Genomic DNA, 15,163 nt, shown 5'->3' with positions numbered 1-15,163 from the left:
CCAAAGTATCTGAGCCTACTTCCCTATCCTAGCCCAAGGTCATTTTCATGTCTGAATCCTACTTTCTTGTTCTAGTCTAAAATTTAGAATCCTGTCTGAAATTACTTCTTTGTTCTGGCTTAATATCTAGAATCCTGCCTGAGATTACTTCTTTGTTGTAGCCTACAATTTATACTCCTACCTGAAATTACTTCTTTGTTCTAGTCTAATGTCAGATTTCTGCTTGAAGCCTACTTCCTTGTCCTTGGCCAATGTCATATTCCTGTCAAGCAGCCCCTTTCCTTGTCCTTGTCCTATGTTAGCTTCTTGCTAAGTAGCCCCAAAGGCTCTCCACCTCTCCCCCTTTTTAATTTTGTTAACAAGACTGAACCTGTCTTAGGTCATTCTGACAAGAATGCCTTCCTTACCCTTCATGGAATATGCATTATCAAAGGCAATGCACTTATGTCTTAGGTTGGTAAGGCTCTGTGCAGAATCTTACCCACCCTTGGCTTCCCAGCCTAAGTTAATAACTTTGTCTGGGGGTCTATTTTCAGATTTAAGCCATGTACTTTGGCTGCCAACATGTTGATGTTGTTAAAGATAAGATTTAACACGATGGGCAGGAATAAAAGTATTCCCAGGACAAGAAGGGCTAGCCTGATCAAGCTACATATGCCATTCCTGAGGTTTGTCCAAAATGGAAATACTGAGCTCAGGCCATGGATAATTTTATCGGGATTATCTGCAGTATCAAAGGTCAACAGAGCAGCATTCTTTAAATTCATAATCCCATTATGCAAAGTTAACATACCCAGAGAGGTGTTTGGATTATGCCAAATACCCTACAGGTGTCTTTAAACATTTTTCTAATTATAATGACAATCATTGTGAATTTCAAAAGTAATACTACTCCAATAATATTTGTCATGACACTTGGGATGGCTCCTAACTCTTGAACCCTGAACCTCTTTCAGATAATTTGAATGGGTTATAGAGCATCATTCATTGTTCCAGATACCTATATAAATCCTTTTGTATACTCAATACATTAGTAACATTTTTTGCTAGATGGTTAACAAAAATAGTGGTGCTAGCAATTAATGGAATTAAAGCTGTTATACCAGCAATAATCAAGCCTGCTACCCTCTTGTTTCTGCTTAAAGCCTAACTCACTTCTTCCAGCACTTTCAAGCTTTTTTCAGAGAATCAAGGTTTTCTAATACTCAGGGCATTGAGACAAAAGCTGGTTGATAGACCCCCGTAACAGACATGCCAGGTTTCAACACTCTAACATAATTGGAAATTATACAGTCAATGCAACTTACAATAAATCCTGTAGAAGAGACAAAACCAATTTTAGCTTGACAATTAAAAGAGCCTTAAAACATGCTCTAACCCTTGTTTGAAATCCAGATCCTGTCCCAATATTATCTCTTGCTATCCTAACATCATAGTGAGCTACAGCTAGCTTCCAAATATGTCTCTGACAAAGTCCAGATCCAGTCTTCCAAAAGTAGACTGTTAGTTCCCATATTGGATTGATTTCTAGACCAGTACATGATTGAGTCCTAATAGCTGGGCACCTTTAAGAAGAATACAAGAGACACAGTTTCTTTTTTCAATTCTCTATCTTACAAGGTTTAAAAACTTGAGGCAAGGCAGCTTGTCCCATCCGGGATATAGTCAAGCAAAGGTGGGTCAGGAACATACGTCCAATACAGCTCCCCAGTCACCTTTGTCAGGGCACTCAGCAAGCTCACAGGTTGGTATCATTCTTTGTCTCAGCAAGAGTATGTCTCACCAATCTTTTTAAAGTTCCATGGGCCTCTTTCACATTATCTTGTCCTTAAGGATTATATGAAATCCCCGTAATAATTTGTTGACAAAAAGTCTCGACTGCTCAACTACAATTGCCAGACCCATTATCTGATTTTTTTAAAATTGGATATTTTATTTATTTACCTTTCAATGTTTTCTCCTCTCCCATTCCCCCTCAAAACCCCTTACCTCATCACTCCTCCTCCTATTACTATGAGGGTGTGCTCCCACCATCTTCCCATTCCCGCCCTGCTCTTGAATTCCCCAACACTAGGGAATCCAAACTTTCAGGCACCAAGGCAGTCCACTTCCACTGATGCCTGGCAAGGCCACTCTCAACTACCTATACAGGTGGAGCCATGAGTCCCACCCTTTGTGTTCTCAGGCTGGAGATTTTAGAATGGCTACTCCAGTTTCTTTCGTAGGACCATTTGCTTGAAAAACTGTTTTCCAGCCTTTTACTCTAAGGTAGAGTCTGTCTTTGTCACTGAGGTGGGTTTCCTGTATGCAGCAAAATGCTGGGTCCTCATTACGTATCCAGTCCATTAGCCTATGTCTTTTAATTGGGGAATTGAGTCCATTGATGTTAAGAGATACTAAGGAAGTGATTGTTGCTTCTTGTTATTTTTGTTATTAAAGGTGAAATTATCTTTGTGTGGCTATCTTCTTTTGGATTTGTTGGAAGAAGATTACTCTCTTGCTCTTTCTAGGGTATAATTTCCCTCCTTGTATTGGAGCTTTCCCGCTATTATCCTTAGTAGTGCTAGGTTTGTGAAAAGATATTGTGTAAATTTGGTTTTGTCGTGGAATATCTTGGTTTCTCCACCTATGGTAATTGAGAGTTTTGCTGGGTATAGTAGCCTGGGCTGGCATTTGTGTTCTCTTAGGGTCTATATGACATCTGTCCAGCATCTTCTCGCTTTTATAGTACTGGTGAGAAGTCTGGTGTAATTCTGATAGGTCTGCCTTTATATGTTACTTGGCCTTTCTCCCTTACTGCATTTAATATTCTTTCTTTGTTTTGTGCATTTGGTGTTTTGATTATTATGTGACGGGAGGTATTTATTTTCTGGTCTAGTCTATTTAGAGTTCTGTAGGCTTTTTTTATGTTTATGGGCATCTCGTTGCTTAGGTTAGGGAAGTTTTCTTCTATAATTTTGTTGGAGATATTTATTGGCCCTTTAAGTTGGAAATCTTCACTTTCATCTATACCTATTATCCTTAGGTTTGGTCTTCTCATTATGTCCTGGATTTCCTGGATGTTTTGTGTTAAGAATTTTTTGCATTTTGCATTTTCTTTGACAGTTGTGTCAATATTTTCTATGGTATCTTCTGCACCTGAGATTCTCTCTTCTGTCTCTTGTATTTTGTTGGTGATGCTTGCATCTATGACTCCTGATTTCTTTCCTAGGTTTTCTATCTCCAGGGTAGTCTCCCTTTGTGATTTCTTTATTGTTTCTACTTCCATTTTTATGTCCTGGATGGATTTGTTCAATTCCTTCACCTATTTGGTTGTGTTTTCTTGAAATTCTTTAAGGGATTTTTATGTTTCCTCTTTAAGGGCTTTTGACCTGTTTACCTGTGTTCTCCTCAAATTCTCTGAGAGTGTAATTTTTATCCTTCTTAAAGTCCTCTATCATCATCATTAGAAGTAATTTTAAATATGAATCTTGCTTTCCTGGTGATATGGGGAATTCAGGACTCTGATGATGCCAAGTACCCTGGGTTGCTGATGCTTATGTTCTTGCTCTTACCTTTCGCCATCCGGATCTCCTTAGTGCTACCTGCCCTGTCTCTGACTGGAGCCTGTCCTTCCTATTATCTTGGTTGTATCAGAACTGTGTGGTGTAGGTGTTACTACTGGGGTTAGAGCTTGGGCCCAAGATCTGCTCAGTGCTCAGGCACAGACAGGAAGAAACCAGTGCTCTGGGCCAGTAGTGAATTCCTGGGTCCTAGTGGGTCCCAGTTACTTCCTGTTTGGGGTGGGCGTTGCTATCTCCTTACCTAAGTAAGATACTGCCTGGGTTAGAGCTCCTGGGAGGCCCACTTCCTCTGGGTTTTGTGAGACTGGGGTCAGAGCTGCCACCTGGGATCTGCTCTGTGCCTAGGCCCAGACTGGAAGGAGTATAAATGCTTCTTAAACACCTACTTGATTTCAGGCATTGTAGAGCACACATTCTTGGCATGCTATAACAGGGCCTCAGTGAATATAGTAAATACAGTTTAACATAATTAATAAAATTGATATAAAAATGCCACTAGTAATAATCCTCAGTTCCTACCTTCACAAGCTCAAGTTGAGACAGGAAAATCTGTAAACATACCTAATACAATGAATGTATAAGTGCAGATCAAAGTATCTTGAAAATACAAAGGTGCTCTAACCAACCTAGAAGCTTGTGGGAGGATGTAGACGATGGTCAGCAATCTAACAGAGAAAGGAGAGAAGAGGCTTGACTGGCTGAAAGGGCATAAGTCATGATGATGGCACATGGGTGAAGAGAATGTAGAATAGCTCGTATGTGGAGGAGGAAGGGATGGTGGGAAAAGGAATCAGCTAAAGAGCAGTCAGGGACTGCTCTATGAAATACAGAGGATCTTAGATGTCACATTACATCACTGAAGGATACAGCATCAACGTGGAATAATCTAGGCCATAGTTTAGATATGGTTTGTTCTCCAAAAGTGTACAAGCTGGAAGCTTGGCCTCTGTGAAAACAGTCAAATTTGGGTCTAGATGGTAGAGGCTATATGTCCACAGATGTCACTGATGAGATTAACGCTGGGCTGTCATAAAAGGGTATGTCTGATCCCTGTATATAACCTCTCTGACTTCCTGATTCTCTCTCACATTTGCTGACACCATGATGCCATCCACCACAATATGGCAAAGCCAAGGAGACCTTGACTGGAAGCCAATCAGGTGAGACTACCAAATTTTGAGCTTTCAGCTTCCAACACTGTAAGCTAAATAAACATCTTTTCTGTATAAAGCTCCTGGGTATGTCTTATGGTAAAATTGCACTAACATACACTCAAGTATCTGTTCTTCCATCCTAACTGATAAACACAACTTCTAATTTTTAGCTGAGCATATGGTAACCCAGAATGCTTCAGTTTCTCTTAGTAGCTTTCAAAGTTCTGGATAACATGATATTGTGAGCAGTTTTATAGTATACAACTTCAAAGACATTTCCTTAAAGACATGTCCTTCCGTGTCCTTCTGACATGGGCTTGCTAGCTGCAGAGTACCAGCTGGCTCTGAGCACCCACACTGAACCATTAGAAATGGTGCCCTAAGTGTAACAAAGCAAGACCAGTGCCTGGGGGTTTGAGTCTCTCCTGGATCCAGCTGCCTACCTCCAGCTTAACAAAGAACCATACATTTCCATCACAGTTAAAATACTGCCATTTTGGGTTATGTCACAGATATAATTTAAATGTTAACTGACCCAGCAGAGAACTACAGAAAAATACCAGATAGCTAAAAGGCAGGGTTACAAATAGGTATACTATCTGAGAATCGAGGCGAAATTCTTTATATTAACTACCTGGATTTAACTGGCTTTATTTGAGCATTTGAAAATTCCATTCTCACAGTTATTACTGCTTATCTTACAAGGCTCATAAAGAGCTGAGCTGAGCTGATGTATGTACTGTGTGCACACTGCATATTACAAAGAATATTACAGGTGCAATGTGCGTATGCTACATATAACTAGATGACATTTTCATTCTGGCTTCTTGACCAAAGAATCTAAAAGGAAGCAGCCTCCATTTTGTGGGCTGATGAAGAGTGACAACTGAGACCCCCGAAAGAGCTGTGCCAACACAGAGGACAGGGCCCGTCTGCCTCTGCACACACTTGTAGCAAAAGTGTGGATCCTAAAAGAGGTCTTTGCCGACCCTGAAGCTGAATTGGGACAGTTCTCAAATCATCTTTAAATGTTACCCATCCCCTCAGTGCCACGGCAGAACATGGCACTGCCATAGTAACCAACTGAGCCTGGGAAGGGACAGAGATTGTTGGCACAGAGTACATCTTAAAGCTGTCTCTATTACTGCACACAATCATACTAATATAATAATCACACTGACCACTTCTCAAGACGCACAACCTGTATCCCAGCATCCAGCCTAGCACTAGGACACATCGTTAATATTTCATTCACCTCTCGAAGACCACACACCATAATATAATACTAGTGCTGCAACAAATGGCTCCATTAAACAGGTTATTTAAAATCCTACTATTAAAAAATTCGAATTGTGTTCGCAGCCTTCGCCACGCCGCAGCCCCTCTCTAACGCCAGCGCCGCCTCTCGTTTGCCGAGCTCGAGCCGAAGGAGAAGGGGGGTAAGTAAGGAGGTGCCATGGCTCGTACAAAGCAGACTGCCCACAAATCCACCGGTGGTAAAGCACCCAGGAAACAACTGGCTACAAAAGCCGCTCGCAAGAGTGCGCCCTCTACTGGAGGGGTGAAGAAACCTCATCGTTACAGGCCTGGTACTGTGGCACTCCGTGAAATCTGGTGCTATCAAAAGTCCACTGAACTTCTGATTCGCAAGCTCCCCTTTCAGCGGCTGGTGCGAGAAATTGCTCAGGACTTCAAAACAGATCTGCGCTTCCAGAGTGCAGCTATTGGTGCTTTGCAGGAAGCAAGTGAGGCCTATCTGGTTAGCCTTTTTGAAGATACCAACCTGTGTGCTATCCATGCCAAAGGTGTAACAATTATGCCAAAAGATATCCAGCTAGCTCGCCGCATACGCGGAGAGCGTGCTTAAGAGTCCACTATGGGGAAACATTTCATTCTCAAAAAAAAAAATTTTTTTTCCTCTTCTTCCTGTTATCAGTAGTTCTGAATGTATTGTTTCCATGGGGTCAAAGGTACCTAAGTATATGATTGTGAGTGGAAACATAGGGGACAGAATCAGGTATTGGCAGTTTCTCCACGTTCATTTGTGTGTGAATTTTTAATATAAATGCAAGATGTAAAGCATTAATGCAAGCAAAATGTTTCAGTGAACACATTTCAACAGTTCAACTTTATAACAATTATAAATAAACCTTTTAAAATTTTCTAGACAATGCCAGCATTTGGATTTTTTTTTAAATAAGTAAATTTCTTATTGACGGCAACTAAATGGTGTTTGTAGCATTTTTATCATACAGTAGATTCCATCCGTCACTATACTTTTCTAACTGAGTTGTCCTACATGCAAGTACATGTTTGTAATGTTGTCTGTCTTCTGTCTTCTGTGCTGTTCCTGTAAGTTTGCTATTAAAATACATTAAATGAAAAAAAATTCAATTAGCTTAATATAGCACCAATCAATAGAAAGACATGTACTCTCTGAACACTTACTTTTAATAAAATATCCACAATGCGCTGCTGGTATTCCACGGCTTGCTTATCATTTTTAAAGTCTTCAAAGGTCTAAAAGAAAGAGAGAAAAGAACTTTAGTAACTGTCATTTGCTAATTTTAGGAGGAAACAAATTACTAAATCTCCCTGTCTTTAGCAGGAAACAACTAAATTTATTTCCTTTTATTAAATAATACTTAGATGATCATTAAAGCATTTGTGAAATAAAATGACAAATGTCCATATTCTAATTTTTAAGGGATATTATCTATTAACGTTCTTCATTTCAGATATATTTTGTGGAGAAAATATGCATTCAGAATGTAATCCCCACCTCCACCACCCCCCCCCACACACACACACACACACGTATATGGGGAGGAGGCATTGTCCATGAATACAGGTGCCTTCAGAGGCCAGAGCTACTGGCCCCTGGAGCTGGAGTTCCAGGTGGTTGACATAGGTGTGAGAATTAAACTTGGGTCCTCTAGAAGAGTAATACAAGCTCTTAACCACTGAGCCATCTCTCTGGCCCCCTTTCCTCTTTTTAAGACTATGTCATGTGTGAGTGTTTTGCCTACATGCATGGATGTTTACCACATGCCTGCTTAGTACCAGTAGTGGCCAGAAAAGGACAGCAGATCTCCTGTAACCAGAGTCACAGATGGCTGTGAGCTGCCATAATGTTGCTAGGAATGGAACCCAGGGCCTCTGCACCAGTGCAGTTAACCACTAAGCCTACTCCAGCCCTGGTTATAACATTTAACACCTCATGACATTCCAAGACCTTACAATTAATATGATATATATGTTGTTATTACATGACCAAAGAGAGTTTGAGAGACAAAGTAAGATAATGTTACAAGAACAAACAGCAAGGCGCTGTGGAGAGAGCACAAAGGTCTTTGCGCTCACAGATAAACAACAGGGGAACCTCGAATGTCAAGCGCCCAGAAGGCTGGGAGTGAACATGGTTTCCAGCCTGGTGATCTTTGCTCTACTTGTGGCTGGAGACCACACCAGACCCTTCCCCAGATCATTAACATAAACTTGTTTTTCTCAATCTACAGAACTTATCTTTATGGGAAATTTTCAAGTGATTGTTATTTGCTGACATTAGAAGGAAACAGATTAGCAAATCCTCTTCCTGCCCCCATCTCTGTACTCAATCCTCAGAACTTCCTCTTCCTGCCCCCATCTCTGTACTCAATCCTCAGAACTTCCTCTTCCTGCCCCCATCTCTGTACTCAATCCTCAGAACTTCCTCTTCCTGCCCCCATCTCTGTACTCAATCCTCAGAACTTCCTCTTCCTGCCCCCATCTCTGTACTCAATCCTCAGAACTTCCTCTTCCTGCCCCCATCTCTGTACTCAATCCTCAGAACTTCCTCTTCCTGCCCCCATCTCTGTACTCAATCCTCAGAACTTCCTCTTCCTGCCCCCATCTCTGTACTCAATCCTCAGAACTTCCTCTTCCTGCCCCCATCTCTGTACTCAATCCTCAGAACTTCCTCTTCCTGCCCCCATCTCTGTACTCAATCCTCAGAACTTCCTCTTCCTGCCCCCATCTCTGTACTCAATCCTCAGAACTTCCTCTTCCTGCCCCCATCTCTGTACTCAATCCTCAGAACTTCCTCTTCCTGCCCCCATCTCTGTACTCAATCCTCAGAACTTCCTCTTCCTGCCCCCATCTCTGTACTCAATCCTCAGAACTTCCTCTTCCTGCCCCCATCTCTGTACTCAATCCTCAGAACTTCCTCTTCCTGCCCCCATCTCTGTACTCAATCCTCAGAACTTCCTCTTCCTGCCCCCATCTCTGTACTCAATCCTCAGAACTTCCTCTTCCTGCCCCCATCTCTGTACTCAATCCTCAGAACTTCCTCTTCCTGCCCCCATCTCTGTACTCAATCCTCAGAACTTCCTCTTCCTGCCCCCATCTCTGTACTCAATCCTCAGAACTTCCTCTTCCTGCCCCCATCTCTGTACTCAATCCTCAGAACTTCCTCTTCCTGCCCCCATCTCTGTACTCAATCCTCAGAACTTCCTCTTCCTGCCCCCATCTCTGTACTCAATCCTCAGAACTTCCTCTTCCTGCCCCCATCTCTGTACTCAATCCTCAGAACTTCCTCTTCCTGCCCCCATCTCTGTACTCAATCCTCAGAACTTCCTCTTCCTGCCCCCATCTCTGTACTCAATCCTCAGAACTTCCTCTTCCTGCCCCCATCTCTGTACTCAATCCTCAGAACTTCCTCTTCCTGCCCCCATCTCTGTACTCAATCCTCAGAACTTCCTCTTCCTGCCCCCATCTCTGTACTCAATCCTCAGAACTTCCTCTTCCTGCCCCCATCTCTGTACTCAATCCTCAGAACTTCCTCTTCCTGCCCCCATCTCTGTACTCAATCCTCAGAACTTCCTCTTCCTGCCCCCATCTCTGTACTCAATCCTCAGAACTTCCTCTTCCTGCCCCCATCTCTGTACTCAATCCTCAGAACTTCCTCTTCCTGCCCCCATCTCTGTACTCAATCCTCAGAACTTCCTCTTCCTGCCCCCATCTCTGTACTCAATCCTCAGAACTTCCTCTTCCTGCCCCCATCTCTGTACTCAATCCTCAGAACTTCCTCTTCCTGCCCCCATCTCTGTACTCAATCCTCAGAACTTCCTCTTCCTGCCCCCATCTCTGTACTCAATCCTCAGAACTTATCTTTATAAAACGTGTCGCATGTATGTTACAAAGATCTTCAATATAGTCATGGCGGATCTTTATGTAGTTTACTTTGTTCTTCAAGGAAATTTATGTATGCCTTGTTGGGCAAGTAGGACTGAGTTAATTATCACCAGGAAGGTTTTCACCAAGTTGTACTGCACTTAAATATACTTAAAATGAATCACTTGGGGACAGACTCTTGAAGTTTGAACCAACATCAACTACTGAACCATACGGAACCAAACTACCTTCTTGTATCCCTTGGACCATGTGTCTGTAGGCCTGTGAAGGTCACAGAGACCCAAGCAGGACTGGGATCTGGATCCAAGGCCTTAGGACAGAAGAGTAAGATGACATAGGCTTAGCCACCATTTAGACTTTTACTTGGAAATACCTGACATGCAGTTTACTGTCATGTAAAATAATTCTCATGATTTCTACAATTAAGAAAAAGGATTTTCAGAGATAGGCATTTTAAAAATAATCATGGTTTACAGCTGTGCAATTCACAATAGCCAGGAAATGGACCAGCTTTGATGTCCATCAACAGAAGAATGGATAAAGAAAATCTGTACTATACATACAATGCAATTTTAAAAGAAGAATAAAATTGGAAATCATTATGTGAAAGAAATAGGCCAGACACATACTCAGAAGGACAAACACTGCATGCTTTTGTAGAAATTTAAAATTAATAAAAAGTTGTGATTTTGGTTTTAAACTCAAACATTAATTTCCCCCAGGGACACATCCCAGGAAAAGCATATTCCAAAGACTCAGACAGACATTCCAGGAAGAAAGACCCAAGATAGGAGTTTATTAGCCCTTAATACAGTAAAACCTGGGTAAACAGAAGCTACTTAAGCTGACATTCTTTTAAAGATAAGATATAAATTTAAGTTACTTAGCAACTGGGCCTAGAAGCGGAAACTGAGCTTGGGAATGGCTGTTAAAGTCAGCCCTTGTAGTAACTCATTAAAAGGTGAAACTGCCTTTATGAGCCCTGTGAATACGGTATAAATACTGCCCCCAATTTTGGCTCGGGGTTCTTCTTGTCTTCACACAGGAGAACCCCAGTACCAGCTATTATCAACTCATCAGTAAACCTCATGTTATTACAGCGAGTCCTGTCTGTGAGTTCTCTGGGGGAGCATGTCCCTTGGTTTTGGATACTTAGAATCCAACACTTTCTTCCACATGCAGAGCCACAGTGTGTGTGTATGTGCATACATCTGTGTGCACATGTATGTGCACGCAACTGTGTGTTTATAGATGTATGTTTGTGGAATATGGAACTAGAAAGAGGGTCACAGAGAGGTGGAAGAAAAGTAAGATGCAGAGAAGAGTCAGGATAACACAATAGGACTTCCTGGAGAAGGAAACCAGGAGGACCACAGTAGAGAGGAACAAATGAAAAAAAAAAAAAAATGCAACGCATACGGTAATGGCCTGCAGAAACCACACACTTAATATGCTAACCTAAAAGTTAATTTACAACATATTTTAATTTAAAAAAGCTAAAAAAAAGTAAAACTAAAGAAAAATAATTATGGTAAAACTGCTGAAAGGCCAAGCATTTTAAACCTAATTACCAGAATGAGTTACCATAGCCTCAAAACAGTGCCAAGCACAGCACTTAAAATTTTTATATTATTGCTTAAACTGTTCTGAATATAATATGTATCAAAAACATTGGATTCTGAATTCAAGTTCACACAGAATGACATGCAAGGGACAGAAACTGAGTCACACCTGGGTGCTGAGCATGAGTGAGAAAGACTCCCAGCACCTTCTTCTGCTCTGCACACAGAGCCTCTGGCTGAAGAAAGTTCAATTAACACAGACACAGTGGTTGCTATACTTGTGACCCAGGAAATAGACTGCACATTGTTCCCATGGATTTTTAAAGGATCTGCACTACCATGGGCTTTCAAGACACTGTCAGCTCTACTCAAGTTAGAGGACTTGCTAGTTTTTACAAAGACCATGAATTTCCCCACCTTTCCTTTCCTCTGCTTGGCATGCCCTTCCCTTCCTATTTCTGACTGGCACATGGCAGGTACTTTAAAAATAACCATTGAAGACAAACAAAACAAAATAGTCACTGAATTATCTAAATTATTTACACTAAAAAAATAACTAGTGTTATTTCAACTAGTGTGCTATGCACTCAGCTAGATGAAATGAGTTGCCAAGGAGATCACAGGAAGGTTTATTAATCTGGGAAGTTCAACCAGGAGATATTTTTATACTTAGATGAGTTAAATATGAGCCTGCCTGGAGACAAGAAGATGGGCAAGAAAATTTCAGTTCTATCTTCTGATTTATTAGAACATGAACACACACATACACACACACACACACACACATACACACTCACTCTCAGACTGCTCACATGAGATGTCACTGAAATGCAGAAGGTACCATTTGCTACAGAAGGGCCATTCAACTAATATCCAAAGGCAGAGAGAATTAACAAGTGTTCTATAAACAGTGACACAGGAAAAGAGACTTTCTGTAACCATTTCCTCCTAACAATATACAGTAACTACTTTGAAACCAACATTGAAAGTCTGTTTCTATAAATCTAATGAAATAGAGACATAGGAGTGTGACTGTTGTGATACAATGTTATGATATGGTGGTAGGAGACAGAGGAGTGTGACTGCTATGATACAATGTTATGATACTGATACAGTGGTAGGAGACAGAGGAGTGTGACTGCCATGATACAATGTTATGATACGGTGGTAGGAGACAGAGGAGTGTGACTGCCATGATACAATGTTATGATACAGTGGTAGGAGACAGAGGAGTGTGACTGCCATGATACAATGTTATGATACGGTGGTAGGAGACAGAGGAGTGTGACTGCCATGATACAATGTTATGATAAGGTGGTAGGAGACAGAGGAGTGTGACTGCCATGATACAATGTTATGATACGGTGGTAGGAGACAGAGGAGTGTGACTGCCATGATACAATGTTATGATACGGTGGTAGGAAACAGGAGTGTGACTGCTGTGATATAATTTTATGATATGGTGGTAGGAGACATAGGAGTGTGATTGCTGTGACACAATGTTATGACACGGTGGTAGGAAACAGCTGCCAGGCTGGCACATCACTGCTAGAGTAGCACACCACAAAGAAATGTAGATCTGAAACTCAAGTTCAAAGTTATCTGGGAAAAAGACATAAACAATTAAAGATTATTGTGAGGTTTGGATGATAGGATAGCAAGATAAATCTTAACCAAAAGTCAACAAACATCCTAGTTTTGAAGGCCTGTGGTTAAACATGCCACACTTTGTAGACTATATGTGGTCTCTGTTATATATTCTTTTTTTCTTCCTTTTGCAACCCTAATAATACAAACATTCTTAGCTTATTCAAGTTTGGGGTCAAATGGGTCCAGACTTAGTTCTCAGACAACTGTTTGTAGGACCCTGCCCTATCACAGAAACTCCCCAAATAAAATAATATGAATATATTAGATATATTTATATATATATAAATATATATGAATCACTCCCATGCATGTTTAAAGGCAAGCCAGAGTGAGAGCAGCTCCTGGATCCCTCAAAGTGCATGAAAACGGCAACCAGCCTCTCCTGGCTCTCCTGATCACACCTGACTCCCTGTCAGCACTCTTCCTTTCCTCCATATGCAACTAACGCCACTGTTTCTGAAGTCAGATGATCAAATTTAACCAATGCAGACTATGATACATAGACCCCTTCATGGCACTCAGCTCCTTAAAGGAACTTACTCCGTTATATACTGTAACTTATACAATTAGTGTGAGCACATAAAGAAACAGGCTCCATCTTACAGAGTTACTGTTGGCATTTAGGTGTGTTCCCTTCGTGTTTTATTTTCTTCACATATTTTGTCTGTAAATGTGTTTTACATATGTGTGAACTGGATGATTTCACTGAGCACCATAACATAAGCACTCTCCATCCTATCAAAGCTAAACAATACAATGCTGTTTAACTGGGAAGAGTCTTTACATTTTATACAAGTATTCCCCTAGATAATTATATAAAACAGAAAACCCAGTTCATCCGAATTCACCTCAAACTAAACATGTTAGAAAGGTGTTTTCAACAGAGACCTTTCACAGCCTGCTTCAGCTTCAGTTTATTCTACTGTGCTCACTATGTGTACTGCAGAGCCTCGTCCATTCTGCAGACATCAGTAACATAGGTATGGAATCAGAGACCACACCACCTAGCCAAAAGCTTTTTTAAAAACAAAAAGGTTCTTTTTTGCTTTTGGACAAGAAAGACAACAGCAAGGGAGGGAAGGGCTAAAAGCAAGAACTAAGGAGCCCACCATCCTGAAGCATTTCCACTCCTGACTTACCTGCACACACACACACGCACACGCACACGCACACACACACCTACCTTTGGATCATTTGAAAATACCTTAGGAATCACAGTGACCCTTACCAGTGCCAACACATTCAGAAATTCTCTTGTGTCAAAATGTAGCAAAGTCCGAACATAAGGATAGACTTCTTCCTCGGAGGATGCTTCTACAGAATGCAGGCGAATCAGAAACTCAAAGACCTATGGTTCAAAGCAACTGTGCATTATTTTCTAACATCTTACATCTTTCTGGAACAAGGATTTCCATTTGGAGAAAACAAAGGCAGGCTGAATGTACTTTAAACTGTGCCATGTTACACAATGTCTCTCTTAAATCCCCTTGTAATCCAAATGTTAAAGTTGCTACAGTGTGGGCTCTTGTCCTGACAATGGAGCTATGTGTAATAGTCAACAGCCTGTCTTCAGTCAGTATGCTGACTAGCTTTATGACAACAAGCTAGAGGCACTGAAGGTCTGGCTGTAGGGCGCCTGCAGGGCATGTTCTTAATTAGTGATTGATGGCGCAGGGCCCAGCCTGTGGTAGGTGGTACTGGGTTCTATAAAAGCCAGTAAACAGCACTCCTCCAGACTCTTCATCAGCTCCTGCCTCCAGGTTCCTGCCCTGACTCCCTGAGTGATGGACTGGGCTGTGTAACTGTAATCTGAAATAAACCCTATCCCATCTAAATTGTTTTTGTTGATGGTATTTATCACAACAAGAGACACCATAACTGAGACAGTCATACTAAGAGGTTCAGACAATAAAAATGCCATAAAAATAATACTCACCTGGTTTTTAACCAAGGGAACAAGATCTTCTGGAATGTCACCAAGAGGGTAGGCACGACCAGCCAGGCAACAGCTAGAAAAAAGGAAGAACAGATCTGATGCCTCGGTTTCTCAACCCTGAGATTC

The 15,163-nt window shown here is 41.4% G+C and overlaps 2 protein-coding genes across 6 annotated transcripts in view; one reads left to right on the top strand and one right to left on the bottom strand.

The window, feature by feature from the left end:
• Vps8 (VPS8 subunit of CORVET complex) overlaps window positions 1–15,163 on the bottom strand; it is a 218,724-nt gene that overhangs the window by 110,428 nt on the left and 93,133 nt on the right. For all 5 annotated transcript variants that reach the window (XM_076942711.1, XM_076942713.1, XM_034514845.2 and 2 more), the window contains 3 exons: window positions 15,038–15,110; window positions 14,330–14,449; window positions 7,166–7,237 (listed from right to left, as the gene is read on the bottom strand). In XM_076942711.1, the coding sequence (XP_076798826.1) occupies window positions 7,166–7,237; window positions 14,330–14,449; window positions 15,038–15,110 (265 nt within the window). The remainder of the gene's footprint in view (window positions 1–7,165; window positions 7,238–14,329; window positions 14,450–15,037; window positions 15,111–15,163) is intronic.
• On the top strand, window positions 6,054–6,611 carry LOC117717595 (histone H3.3A-like). Its single transcript, XM_034514849.2, has one exon. The coding sequence runs from the start codon at window positions 6,174–6,176 to the stop codon at window positions 6,582–6,584; it is 411 nt and encodes a 136-aa protein (XP_034370740.1). The 5' UTR covers window positions 6,054–6,173; the 3' UTR covers window positions 6,585–6,611.

Source organism: Arvicanthis niloticus, chromosome 12 (assembly GCF_011762505.2).
Source record: "Arvicanthis niloticus isolate mArvNil1 chromosome 12, mArvNil1.pat.X, whole genome shotgun sequence".
Classification (NCBI taxonomy): Eukaryota; Metazoa; Chordata; class Mammalia; order Rodentia; family Muridae; genus Arvicanthis; species Arvicanthis niloticus.
The sequence above is the reverse complement of the archived record's forward strand: the minus strand, read 5'-3'. Positions and strand labels throughout refer to the sequence as shown.